This window comes from Cyprinus carpio, chromosome A6 (genome assembly GCF_018340385.1).
Source record: "Cyprinus carpio isolate SPL01 chromosome A6, ASM1834038v1, whole genome shotgun sequence".
NCBI classification, from domain to species: domain Eukaryota; kingdom Metazoa; phylum Chordata; class Actinopteri; order Cypriniformes; family Cyprinidae; genus Cyprinus; species Cyprinus carpio.
In genome coordinates this window covers 8,449,856-8,464,553 of record NC_056577.1, presented here as the reverse complement: position 1 = coordinate 8,464,553, position 14,698 = coordinate 8,449,856, and the positions used below count along the sequence as shown (strand labels likewise).

The window sequence follows — 14,698 nt, the reverse complement described above, 5'->3', positions numbered from 1 at the left end:
TATGAGACTAAGTTAGGTGGGGAGGGAAAGTCTTTGAAATATGGTTGGGATAGCACATGCTATCTTTTTTCCTCGCCATTAGATGTCCAGGTTTGGTGTGTCATTGGTTGCAGCCCAGAGCTGGCACCAGCTCAAAGGGGATGTTGAGAAATGCAATCCATACACTGGCACTATTAAAAATAGCATGGACCACAACCATAGACCAAGATCTTTTTAGGACGCTGGCATAACATCAATTCAAAAACTACCTTTCCCATAAAGCCTGAGGATATTTGCTCTCCAAGACACCAAGGTGACCAGGACCAGTTGCTTTAAGGGGTTTAAGGGGTGAGTGTTGATCACTTCTTATTTCATTGGCGGTGACAGATTAAGTCAATAAAAGAATTTAAAGCAGTATCATGGGCCCTTCATGATAAAAATGGTATTGCTTTGAATTGAATTTTTATTGAGGTTTATGCAGACTGTTCCCATTTGGCCTTTTTTAGGGAGGTCCTGTCGGATTTGATATGAATATTCTGTGTCATGATATGTTCCTGCTTCTGCTGGGAGTCATTTCTTGTCAGAACAATAATCGCAATGCCAAGTCAGATGGAAAACCTGCAAAGAAGCCTAACAGCCAGGTTATAGAGATGATCCAGGATGGCCCTGAAGATGTCCCAAACCCTGCACTAGCAGGTGCTGGCGATTCCAGTAAGGAAACTAACTCAGGAGGTCGTGGCACCGCCCAACAAAGCGCATCTGTCAACAAACCTGTTGATAAAATGATGCTGCACTTTCTTAAGAACACATTAGTGACATGCAATGATGGTACTGCCGCTGGGTAAGGCACAGGACTGACATCCTCACTGTTGGCCAGAGGTGCATAAACTTGGCAATCTGTAGATCATCTAGGTCATGGGTTTGATTCCCAGAGGATAAATTAACTGATAATATTTAAACATTTAATGCAATGTAAGTCACTTTAGAAAAAAAACATCTTCCAAATCATAAATGTACAAAATTGTTGCAATGTTAAGTTAAATATCAGTACTTTGACAGTTTTGTAAATGTCCTCATATGGCTATGGTCCCTAGACCATCTATATTTATTTGTGTCCCACAGGTTTTACCTAAAGGAGTTCAAAGGAAGTAAGAGATGGCTGATATGTTTGAAAGGTGAGTATTTAAAACAAAGTTAATTTTGTCGAGAGTGGTCAGCAGGCTTAAATGCAGTGCTCAGCATTATTTTGACGGCTGCATCTTCTTAGACATGTAATTAGACGTCACTTTTTTTGGAGCATGTCATTTTACGTCAACAGCATGTTGAAAGGAGATATAGTCTCACTAGTCAAGAAAAGTAACATGATGTTGAATTAGACTGTTTTTGTTACTTAAAGATTAATTTAAAACAATAAAATTATACTGCAGTGTATCCTCTCTACTGCAAGTTGTTGTTTTTTGATGGATAATGTGAGGTTCATTTCAATTATTCTCTTTTAGGTGGCTGGTGCTGCTATAACAAAGAGACCTGTGATTCCAGATACAAAGGTAGGCTGATATTAACCAGGCTCACAACAACACATCTTGCTTTCTTTTATCTAGTCATGCAAGCCATACTCAAGTGATTCTAAATGAAAACTACCTGTCTGATTATTTGCAGGGACTGGATTACTATCAACACAAGTTGATGAAAATCCTCACTAGTATAATGCTTATATTGTGTAAGTATCTAAAAAAATTCAAGAGTGATATTTATAGAAGCTTTGTAAATAATACCTAGCTGATTTATGTGTTCGACGTCTATGTATCTAATGTAACTAGGTGCGTTCCCTATTGTTCAAGCGATGTGTGGAGTGGTAACAAAGTAGCATCAAAGTCCAAACAGTTAAAAGAAACAGGTACATTTTTCAGACTATTAATGTTTTTTTGTTACCAAAATTAGGACTCTATATTTTTTTTTTATTCCACCACATAATATGCTTTCATGGGATCTCAAATTATCGGGAGGTGATCAAAGATCTTGTCTCAAAAGGACTGAAACAAGCCAAAGTTGTGATGTTGGCAGGAACTAGGTGAGATCTCTGACTATGTTACCAAACTGTTTAAGTCTGGAGAAAATATAGTTATGAAATTGGTTTGTATCCATTTTTGCATGTTTCTTAAATAATGGGAATGTGTTTATAGTAAAAGAGATAGTTTTCCTTGCTGTTTGGCCTGGAAGAATTGATAATAATAATAATTGTTTATTTATAATTATACTTGTGGCTGCTCTGCAATTTGCAATTTGTTTCCTCAATTCAAGAACTATAGCTATTATTAATCCCATAATTGAATTTGAATTCACTTATCAAAAATAAGACACCCATTACACCTGTTGCTGCATATTGAGATCTAATAAAAAGATGCTATGAACAATTGAAACAGAGCCATCTGGAGAACAATGAAATCCTATTCCCATCCAGGGACCACCCCTTGAGTTTTACCACAACACTGACTGAAGCACTATTTTCAGCACATCCTGTTGTCCACCATAATTTTTTTTTTTTACTGCAGCCTGTAATGCTATAAACAATGACATAATATCTATATATGTCCTGCCAAGGAGGCAAAACAAACTCTGAGGATTCATTCAATGTTAGCAACATGTTTTGTTGGTTATTCCAAAGCATTTGTTGAGGCCATTTGATATTCAGAACAATATTTGTAGTTCACTAGTTTGAGGGTTGAGGTAATATTTTGGGTAATATTATTTATTCTTTCCTGCAGTGCTGGGGGAGCAGGTGTCCTGCTGAACACTGATAAGGTGTCCAGTCTTCTGGAGCAGCTGGGTGCAGATGTTCAGGTGTTGCCTCCTGCACCCCTGTGGATGCCATAAAAAAATGACTTTGGTAAAGTTTACATGCTAATCTCAATTTACCAGAATAATAAATATGTCATTTTGGTCACAACTTAAATTAGCCTACAGTTTCAATATTACACAAATCCATTTTAATGAATTAATTGCATTAGCAATAACCATTGCATCCCTTCTAAAAAGATGTAACGTTATACTTCAGCATACTTTTAGAAAGAGTAGCCTACTTACTATGGAAATAATGCACTTTAAAAGAATATACTTAAGTGTGAAATCAGTGTAATGTTTTCTGACACTTAACTGCATGTTATTTACAATTAAATTAAAATTTTGTTACCCTTCATTTTAAGGAGTCCTTGTTACAGTATAATTATACATAGAAGTAGTGAATAATATTAATTAATGTGTACTTACTATAGTCTTAGGATTAGGGTTTGGTTTACAGTTAGTTGCATGTAATTATGCTTAATTTACTTTTAGTAATAAGTAAGTACATGTAACCTGGGTAACAAGGAGACTGTAAAATTAAGTGTTACCAAAATGTATTATAGTTTCAATTTATATGAAATGCAGTTATTTCAGTTGTAGTTTAAATATGGCTAAAGTGTACTGCTGAATGTTTGTGTACTGCTAAATTTAATGTCATTTCTATGAAACTTGTATTTAAATATATTTGTAATTATACATTTAAAATGATGAAGTTGCAGTTTAATAAGTTTAAAATATATTTAACCTTAAATGTAATATCAAATTACACACTAGGTAAAAATTCTAATCAAGTACTGTACATGTGCTTTAGCATGGTTAGGACATCAAAATAAGTACTTTAGTACATAAAAATAAATGTACTTTAAAGTCAAACTTTTAATTTGACATTATTATTATGTTAACAAACATTCATAAAAATGTACTCTCTTTAAGTTTGCTTAACTGGCCCTTTATTTCATTTATATAATATTATCTGCAAGTACAATTTTTTTTTAAATATGCTTTTGAGATTTGATCTACACTAAAAGTGTACATTCCATATAATTAAGCACGCTGGCCAAAAAAAAAAAAAAAAAAAAAAAAAACCTTTAAGTACATTAAATACAGAGTTTTTTTTTCTAAAGCAAGTATCAGTGTTTTTGCTTATACTTAGGATTAGGCATTTGACTTAATCTTCAGTGCATAACTCATCCTATAAATTTTTCCTGCAGGCATAAAAGAAATCTCAAAATGCACTGCTTGATCATTATTTTTATATATATATATATATATATATATATATATATATATATATATATATATATTAGGGCTGTCAAATGATTAATCACGATTAATCACATCCAAAATAAAAGTTTTGTTTACATAATATATGTGTGTATACTGTGTATATTTATTATGTATATATAAATAAACACACATGCATGTATATATTTAAGAAGAATATGTTATGTTTATATATTAAATATATTTATATATAATATAAAATATAAGAATATAAATATATAAATGTATATACATGTAAATATTTTCTAAATATATAATTTATGTGTGTGTGTATTTATATATACATAATAAATATACCCTGTACACATACATATATTATGTAAACAAAACTTTTATTTTGGATGTGATTAATCATGATTAATCATTTGACAGCCCTAATATATATATATATATATATATATATATATATACGGTATATATATATATATACAGTCGTGGCCAAAAGTTTTGAGAATTACATAAATATTGGAAATTGGAAAAGTTGCTGCTTAAGTTTTTATAATAGCAATTTGCATATACTCCAGAATGTTATGAAGAGTGATCAGATGAATTGCATAGTCTGTCTTTGCCATGAAAATTAACTTAATCCCAAAAAAAAACCTTTCCACTGCATTTCATTGCTGTCATTAAAGGACCTGCTGAGATCATTTCAGTAATCATCTTGTTAACTCAGGTGAGAATGTTGACGAGCACAAGGCTGGAGATCATTATGTCAGGCTGATTGGGTTAGAATGGCATACTTGACATGTTAAAAGGAGGGTGATGCTTGAAATCATTGTTCTTCCATTGTTAACATGGTGACCTGCAAAGAAACGCGTGCAGCCATCATTGCGTTGCATAAAAATGGCTTCACGGGCAAGGATATTGTGGCTACTAAGATTGCACCTAAATCAACAGTTTATAGGTTCATCAAGAACTTCAAGGAAAGAGGTTCAGTTCTTGTAAAGAAGGCTTCAGGACGTCCAAGAAAGTCCAGCAAGTGCCAGGATCGTCTCCTAAAGAGGATTCAGCTGCGGGATCGGAGTGCCACCAGTGCAGAGCTTGCTCAGGAATGGCAGCGGGCAGGTGTGAGCGCATCTGCACGCACAGTGAGGCGAAGACTTTTGGAAGATGGCCTGGTGTCAAGAAGGGCATCAAAGAAGCCACTTCTCTCCAAAAAAAACATCAGGGACAGATTGATCTTCTGCAGAAAGTATAGTGAATGGACTGCTGAGGACTGGGGCAAAGTCATATTCTCCGATGAAGCCCCTTTCCGATTGTTTGGGGCATCTGGAAAAAGGCTTGTGCTAGAAGAAAAGGTGAGCGCTACCATCAGTCCTGTGTCATGCCAACAGTAAAGCGTCCTGACACCATTCATGTGTGGGGTTGCTTTCTCATTCAAGGGAGTGGGCTCACTCACAATTCTGCCCAAAAAACACAGCCATGAATAAAGAATGGTACCAAAACACCCTCCAACAGCAACTTCTTCCAACAATCCAACAACAGTTTGGTGAAGAACAATGCATTTTCCAGCACGATGGAGCACCGTGCCATAAGGCAAAAGTGATAACTAAGTGGCTCAGGGACCAGAATGTTGAAATTTTGGGTCCATGGCCTGGAAACTCCCCAGATCTTAATCCCATTGAGAACTTGTGGTCAATCCTCAAGAGGCGGGTGGGACAAACAAAAACCCACTAATTCTGACAAACTCCAAGAAGTTATTATGAAAGAATGGGTTGCTATCAGTCAGGATTTGGCCCAGAAGTTGATTGAGAGCATGCCCAGTCGAATTGCAGAGGTCCTGAAAAAGAACGGCCAACACTACAAATACTGACTCTTTGCATAAATGTCATGTAATTGTCGATAAAAGCCTTTGAAACGTATGAAGTGCTTGTAATTATATTTCAGTACATCACAGAAACAACTGAAACAAAGATCTAAATGCAGTTTAGCAGCAAGCTTTTTGAAAACTAATATTTATGTAATTCTCAAAACTTTTGGCCACAACAGTATATATATATATATATATAAATATAAAATATATAATATATATATATATATATATATATATATATATATATATATATATATATATATATATATATATATATATATAATTATTTTTTTTTTTTTGATGATATTATATCTCTGTTAGGTTGTGGAGTGGTGTTGTTCCGGAAAAGTGCAAGTGCAAGCAACAGTATGAAAGAGGCGAGGAATGGCAATACTTTTTTGGACATAAACTGTACTCCATCTGTGCTATATGAATGAAATTTTTTTTACAGAAGTGGCTAATGTTTAGACTTACTTCCTTTAAAATAACAGAGGATATGATTCTTTTTAGCTCCACTGTTTGTGGTGCAGTGGTTGTGTGATGAGGAACAGTTACGAGTGGAGAAAATTTATATGGGCGGCCAATCGCTCTCAGAGTAGCAGTGGTCCTACATGCTGAACCTGGGAAAAGAGTTTAAAAGCTCTCTCAAAGATGATATGTGAGTAAATTACTAGCATTAATATAGTAGTATATCACTTAAACTAGCAAATTATGTCTCCAGAATAGCCAAATAGTTACTAATAGTTGAACAGTCATGTCAAAATCATGTCAGCAAAAGTAACTTACAATTTAACCTTTTTTTATTTTTTTATTATTTTTTTTTGCTTAAGGCCGTTGATTTTCTGTGTATTAAAAATGTCCTGCTGTTTGTTGTTTTAGGGCCTGGTTTGCCCCCTCCTGTCTTTCCCACACTTTGATTACCAAAAGGTAAGGACATGCAGGCACCCTGAGCCCTGAGACACACTCCTCATGGGTGAGCTTATGCGCCTGCATTTGAACACTCGTACATCATGATGCATTCTAGGTGTCACCAAAATGTCACCTCATGATTTCACACTTAATTAATGGCCGCTCTATGAGCTCAGCTGAGAGAGCAGTGGCATAGATGATTTGTGAGGAGAACCATGGCGAAACACATGATGAGGTCAAAGTTACAGCAAAGCTATAGCTGCTTATAAAGAGACTGATTAGACTACTGCTAATTAAATTTAGTTTTTAGCTTGTTTCTAAAGCAAAGTCATTAGTTAACTTTCCGAGGGGACGCAGAATGACTTAGATTATTATTCATATAATTAGTATAATAACATTTAATTAATATAATATATATCATTAATATTTCATAGTGACATAAATTACCTAACTTACAGTACATTGCAAATCTCAAAAGTAAAATTAAAAAGCGATCATGCACCCAAAACCAGTTTCAATGCCAGGCATAACAGCGGCTCCCCGATGCATGCAATTTATATAGGCCTACACTATAATTACCCAATTATATAACTGCGAGAGAAAGTATTTATATATATATTGTCCTCACATATCGTATTTATTTCCTTTAGGGATTCGGGTTCCGTACACCATTTTGTATGGAGGAATTATTTGGTCAGATTATAAACTAAAAGTCTAAAACTAAAAGTCTTAAACCAAAACTAAAAATCTAAATTTGAAACTTAAAGTCCAAGTCGAAAATTAATTTGGTATTTAGGATTGGGCATTTGGTATTTAGGATAGGGCGTTTTGTATTTAGGATTGGGCATTTTCTATTTAGGGTTGGGCATTTGGTCATTTAGCCATTTAGGATTTAGGATTGGGCATTTGGGGATTTAGGATTGGGCATTTTTATCATTTAGCCATTTAGGATTGAGGATTGGGCATTTGAAGATTGAGGATTGGGCATTTGAGGATTGAGGATTGAGGAGTGTATGCAAATTAGGAGGCGTGGCCCAAATACTGGAGGCTGGGTTTGAAATGGCTGGTGCGCAGAGGCACCTTATGGACAGCAGAGGGAGCTCCCTGTGCTAAGGAGCACACTGTAAATGAAGCCAAACGGAGCGAGTGAGCGGCTTTGAGCGAGGACTGTGTGATAACTTCAACTTAATGACAGCTTTGTAACATTTGTGGCCTCAAACCGAGCGTACAACTGATGCTTGCGCGCGCGGTAAATCACCTCCGCGAGATGAGAACAATATAGCACGCGAGGAAACGGGAGCCCGCGAGCTCATTTCAAACTCTCGCGCGCGCGTGACATGTTCTTTGCGCGCAATACAAGCCCTCGCGCGCGCATGATCATTCCCCAGGTGCTCGCGCTCGATCTTCTCACAAATAATGTATTTCAAAGTTTAAAAATTCACGACTGACAAAAATAAAAGTGTTCGAGCAAGCCGGTGAGAAGATCGAGCGCGAGCAGCTGGGGAATGATCATGCGCGCGCGATGGCTTGTATTGCGCGCAAATGGGCATTTCGGTTCTTTTTCGTGAGCCGACTCGTTTGACTCAGCTCACTGAAAAGAGCCGTCTCTTTTGGCTCACAAACGGCTCTTTAAAAAACAATAATGTTTTGACTATGATAGGTGTGAAAACAATTCTAGTAAATTATTAAATGAAATCAAACTCACAATGTCTCACAATTTCTTTACAAATGGATTGATTTGTTATGAAAAAAAGAATACTATTAAACATTTGCATTTAAATTACAACTTTTTAATGTATGGAGACAACAACATTACAAAACAAATACAATCTGAATCTGAACAACATAATAGAACCCATATTAAAGAAAAATAAATAACTGAAAGGATTAAACTGGTCCCTCTTTTTTGGCATGTTATATAACCAGCATGAACTATCTCACTAGTTATGTTTTGTATAACTAGCATTAACACACACACACACACACACACACACACACACAATGCTGATCATATTTTTATTTTATGAGAGATTTGCATTCAGAAATGCAAGCTGCCTTACTTTCGAGGGGCTGATGCGGTTTTTTCTCCGAGTTTGACACTGTGTGTGTGGTGTGTGTGTGATGGCCCGGCCCCTCCCTCATGCCATATAATTGGTTGACACCTCGTGTATGATTGACAGGAACAGAATGTGAGGCTGTTCAGACGAATATGTGCGCCTTTAGGCCTATATAATATTTTTTTTGTTCTTTGAATTAGTCAATTATTTTACATAAAATAAAATGCATCCATTATTTCATTATTACATAATGATTTAATTTCTATAGGTTATATATATATATATTTTTTAAATAGAGTCGGCTCATTCGCGAACGACCCATCACTACAAAGAACATGTCAAGATGGAGTGAGTTTTTGTTTTTAGTTTATTGGATGCAGTTTCCTCGCGTGCGATTTTGTTTTCATCTCGCGGAGGTGATTTCCCGCGCGCAAGCATCAGTTGTACGCTCGGTTTGAGGCCACAAATGTTACAAAGCTGTCATTAAGTTGAAGTTATCACACAGTCCACACAGTTAGAATTTTAGTTTTGGTTTAAGACTTTTAGTTTTAGACTTTTAGTTTATAATCTGACCAAATAATTCCTCTATGGTTTTTTTTTAGATATAGGTATGGGGATGTGGTAGTTTTCTTTGGGGATGGGGTATTGGGATGCGGGGTATTGGTTGTTATGTATGTCGGCTATAGTTTGTGGTGTCTATAAGCCATGCCACTCTAATATGTCTTGCAATATCTTTGCATGCAAAGGTTCTGTGTGATCCTCTTGTTGTATATTCTTGGGGTCTGAAACCGGCTCAAATTGATATGGCAATATTGACACCATCCTTAACTATACCAGAGCAGACGGAACTTGCTGCTTTGATAAGGGGTGTGGCAGTACTGAAACACCGTCTAAGCTGTTCGCCAATCACAATCCACTGAGACAGCTAACCAATCACAACATATTTCGTTGTTCGGATGGCGGGCCTTCATCCAACCCGGAACTAATCGAGCCATTTGTGCCAGGCTGGGGAGAAAAGTATTGTAATAATGTAAATTATGTGAAAAATAATGTTTTTCGAACCACCAAGCATGAGAGCATGTTCAAGTACACACCCAAAACAAAATCAAGACTTTGTAAAAGAGCATAATAGGACCCCTATAACATGCTTTTGAAAGAAGTATTTTATGTTCACCAAGGCCTCATTAATTTATATAAGAACAGTAAAACAGTAATATTGTGAAATATTTTTACAATTTAAAATACCTGTTTTTCTATTTATATATATTTAAAGTAATTTATTCCTGTCATGGCAATGATAAATGTTTTGCAGCCTTTACTCCAGTCTTCAGTGCATATAAATATATATATAGGACTTTATTGGAATTTATTGTATTGCAATTTTTTAATAATGTGCAATAAAGAATAGTTCACAATAAGACCAAGAACGCATTCAGAAAGTAAAGGTCTAATGTCTAGTTTTTCTTTCCTTTAGTAATTGGATGGATTTCCAGATCAAGGGAACATTACTCTCTCGTGCTCTGCAGTGCTGGGGCAGAAGACTTCAGGAGGCTATTAAGAACAGTAAAACGCCTCTAAAGGGCTGTCCCTTTCATCTCATTGATAACTGCCAGTGGCCACAGTGCAATCCAACCTGTCCAGCCCTGATTGACCAGGCCACACAACAGGAAATGACTCTGCTCCAGGTGCTGTCCAGTATGGGCTTGGACCTGCAAAAGCTTGGCTTGGATGTAAGCAGAGATATTTCAGCCAGGATGGTCAGCAGTGGTGGCTAAATTAGCATTAGAGAGCAGTGGTGTTCTCATCGACACAGGTCACCTCATCCACACTTTTTAGAGATTGTTCAGTGGCTTCCTCTCTGACCACTTGCAGAGATGGACCTGGGTTTGTCTAGTAAGTCACTGGATTTCAGTACCAACAGTGTCCCTTTACAACCGTGTTCTATCAACAGGATTGATTTTTGGTTCTCCAAGCGAGTGACTCCAGCTAGACACAGTTAATCAATGGTTGTTAAAACTTCTAATCTAATTCCTCAATGCTATAGCTAAAACTGTCTAACAACATCATAGTGTACCAACAAAATCAAAAAGAGCTGAACTTCTAAGGACATTTAGAAGAACGTCTGTCTTTCCATCACATTCTGGAGAAACCAAAGAGGATTATAATAACTACAGCAGATTATAAAAAAAAAAAAAAAAAAAAGTGGCAAGAAACCAGAACATTGCAGTAACCACATTTTCCAAACATCCTGTCACAAAACTTATTCTTTGTTGTGTATCTGTATTAATTTTTAGTAAGTGCATGCTGTTTTAGAACATTGTAGTCCATTTTGCAGACAAGAATCATAAAAATGACACACATTGATATTAATGAATGGATAAATGTGGTATCTGTATAATTGAGCCTTCTATAGGAATAAGAAATGTGCAGTTATTGACAACCATCTTCTAATGTCCTTAAAATATATCATACTATCCAATTCTTTTGACATTTATAGTTGGTTTGACTTATTTTGAACACTAATAAAAAATGTTTTAGACACATGCTATCTGAGTGTGTGTGTATGTGTGTGTACCTGGTATTTGCTACATTATGGAGACCAAATGTCCCCACAGGAATAAGAATACCAGGAAAAACCAATATGTCTATGGAATGTCCCCAGAAAACCCAACGTGTGTGTCTGTGTTTTACTGGAAAAGAGCACAGAAGAACCAAATGACAAACATCTCTATTGTTTGAACATAAATGTGTGTTGAAAGTGTTTGTACACATCCATCCCTTAATGATAAAAATACTCCCAGTGGTTTTTCTTTAAATCCCTATTTTAAAATCCCCTTTCTTAAATCAGGCTATTCTGAGATTCCTGCCAGAATGACGTAGTTCTGCACCGGCCCCTCCCACGATAGTTGATTGACAAGGCCGTCTTACCTTAGACCTGTGAGCTGTCCGCCATTGTGTCAACTCAAAATAATTTTAATCCCTGTTTTGGAATGAAGCAATCGATCTACAGGTGTGAAAGCACCCTGAAATGACAATGGAGTTTGAAGGGGAATGGCATGGTAGCAACTTTACATTACAAAAACACTGTGGTTAGATGACTGAACTGATCTGTTTGAGATGTGATTCTTGTTCCTACCCAGAAAGATTTCCGTCTTAAATTTTTGTGCTTAACCACAATCTCATCAGATATCTGATATCAGATATATTCTACTTTCTAGGTTAGCTATATTGTTGCTTTGAATCATACCACCATCTCATTGAAAGATAACTAAAATCAGCTAAATTGGATTCCAGAGCAGAACATTTTGGAGTGGAATTTCAAGACTTCTACATTCTTGTTTGAAGTGCAGTTGTATTTTCTAGGCAGAGATATGTTTTATAACTGCACTTTGTTTCGTACATTTCTTTAAAGGAGAACATTATTTTAGGCTTGATGTCAATGTCTGGCGGATCTGCAAGTTTTTTTTTCCATGCAACTTCCTAAAAGATTAAAGTGGAAAATTTGAGTGGTAGTTTCATGAGTAAAAAAAATAACCTTATGTTTTCACATATGTGATTAAGCAAAGACATGACTAAGAAACTTCCCATAAGAGTTAGAACACATCTTGATACAGGGGAATTTCACTGTCACATCCTTGTATATAAACAATTCATTTTGAGAGGAACACAACGGTGAGGGAAACAGACCATATGTCACAGTACAGACAAGCCTGGCTTCCTGTTCACACTAGTGAGTAGTTTGACTAACGGTCTGAGGTCTCTTAAGGTTATCTAGGTAATTGTGAAAACACAAACTCTACTATATTTCACAGAATATGTCTAGTGAATAGCTAAGAACTTGGACTGAAATGAAAATAGAAAAGATCATTTGTGCTCACATCTCTTGGCAGTTCTTCTGATTCAATTTTTTTATGCATAAATGGCTAAATGTACGTATTCATACAATGTAGTCAAAATATTCATTTGCAAATTCTGTAGCATTTAACTTTAACATGTTTTTGATAAGATAACAGAGACACTGGCTGTAAACTACTAAAGAGTAGCTATTCAAGCGTTGCCTCATCTCACATCCAATAATAGTTTATATACTGGAATTCTATAATGCATATGTAATTTGCAACTAATTTAAATGCACGAAAGAAATCCTTCTTTATTTAAATAGATAGTAAATACCCAATAAAGACATACACTTTCTTGATACTTAATTGTTTTAACAAGTTACTCTACAATCAGTTAAGCGATCAGTGGTTTCTTGGGTTTGAGTTGCTTACCTCCAGCATTTGACATACCAAGATAATTTATTGTGGTTTTGATAGGATACATCTTCCTGTTTTTTATTAAAACCACAGTCAACTCTTTCTCTCAAGCTTCTGTGAATTGCAGTGGCATACAGATATAGAGCTATACCTAACAGTGATCATAGGCCACTGTTTTAAAGTGCACATGCTTGCATGCACTTTGGCAAACTTTCCGTGTAAGTATGCATTGGTTTGTGTTTTACTAGAGGTGGTTTGAGAAAAGGGAACTTTCATCGGTGTGTTGTTTTGTTTTCAGATTTTGGGTGGGGGGATGTGTGCTCCATCTCTCTCTTTTTCTGTGATCTTTCTTTGATGAAACTCAAAACTTGATAGCTACAAACAGTCTATGACCTGCATTTAAAGACTACAAATTGTCTTGCCTTTGCCCAGATTATCTAGAGTGTAACCTTTATGTTTAGTCTTAATTTTTATGACATAATATTTTTTTTTAATATTCTGCATGTGTGTGTGTGTGTGTGTGTGTACATTTTTAAAAATTGCAAATTAATCATATATATATATATATATATATATATATATATACATACATACATACATATACATATGTAGTTCAACCTTAAGGCCACTTATTAGTCATTAACAAAAAATTAAATATAAAAATCCCCACAAACACCAATGGTGTAAGTGTACAGGTGAGTGTACAGGTGATTGTACCAATGAGGTTTATTCACAGTTTGAGTGAGCTCACTACTACAGTACCTTCACCACGCAAATCACCTGAGTTGTGGCCGAAATACGCCTTCCTGCTTAGGGCTCTTTTCCTGGCAGCATTGTAGACACAAACCCACAATTGCACACGTGCAGCAGTGCGTCTACCTGTGCATAGTTGAAACTTGGTGGGGGAGGGGAGGGTGGGAGTATTGCCAGTGATTGAGGAAGGGGACTTTAAAGAACCAGAAGAGGGGGGAAAGCATAGATGATTTGTTGTTTTATAGAATGCACTCATTTATAGTCTGCACTTCTGTTCAAGATTTTGACAGAACTTGTAAAACATTACAGAATAGTCAGAGTAAACCAGGAGTTTGGTGACATGATGCTTACAAAAACCATGCTTTCTTATTTTCAAATAAATCTCTTTTTTTGTATACAATTATATCTGGGTCATCATAATAAAGATAAAGCATCTACATTTAAACCCTATCAACACTTGGGTCACACTGTATAAAAGCAGTTTTACCATTTGTCACAGTACCATAGTGTATCAGTATATAATAAATGACTATTATATTTTCAAAACTCACTTATTATGACGCAATGTTTAAGAAATTAGAAAAAATAAATTATAAGCAGACAGTGACAATACTAAAAGATTACAAATAGATAATACATTTTGTTTTAAATTATTACTTGGTTTCATTTAATGATCAGCAGGTAAGTAGTTAAAATAGGATGGATATAATAGGCACAACTTTATGGTTGTGCAAAGGTAAGAAATGAAGTTGTTTTTCACGAAACACTACGCAGGCTGTGGTAAAAACCGCAGGTCTTGGCTTCGG

General features: G+C 35.7%; 1 protein-coding gene across 2 annotated transcripts; it reads left to right on the top strand.

The window, feature by feature from the left end:
* Positions 1 to 93: 93 nt before the first annotated feature.
* Positions 94 to 11,087, top strand: LOC122145273 (carboxylesterase notum2-like). 2 transcript variants are annotated; one of them, XR_006160220.1, is made up of 6 exons: positions 94 to 1,699; positions 1,800 to 2,050; positions 2,745 to 2,820; positions 6,428 to 6,575; positions 6,797 to 6,844; positions 10,358 to 11,087. XR_006160220.1 is itself a non-coding variant. In XM_042757865.1 (5 exons), the coding sequence occupies exons 3-5, from the start codon at positions 6,529 to 6,531 to the stop codon at positions 10,656 to 10,658; spliced, it is 396 nt and encodes a 131-aa protein (XP_042613799.1). In that variant the 5' UTR covers positions 1,761 to 2,050; positions 2,745 to 2,820; positions 6,428 to 6,528; the 3' UTR covers positions 10,659 to 11,087. The 2 variants fall into 2 exon arrangements, 1 of the variants encoding a protein (XP_042613799.1); XM_042757865.1 differs by lacking the exon at positions 94 to 1,699 and having other exon boundaries at positions 1,761 to 2,050.
* The last annotated feature ends 3,611 nt before the right edge of the window (positions 11,088 to 14,698 follow it).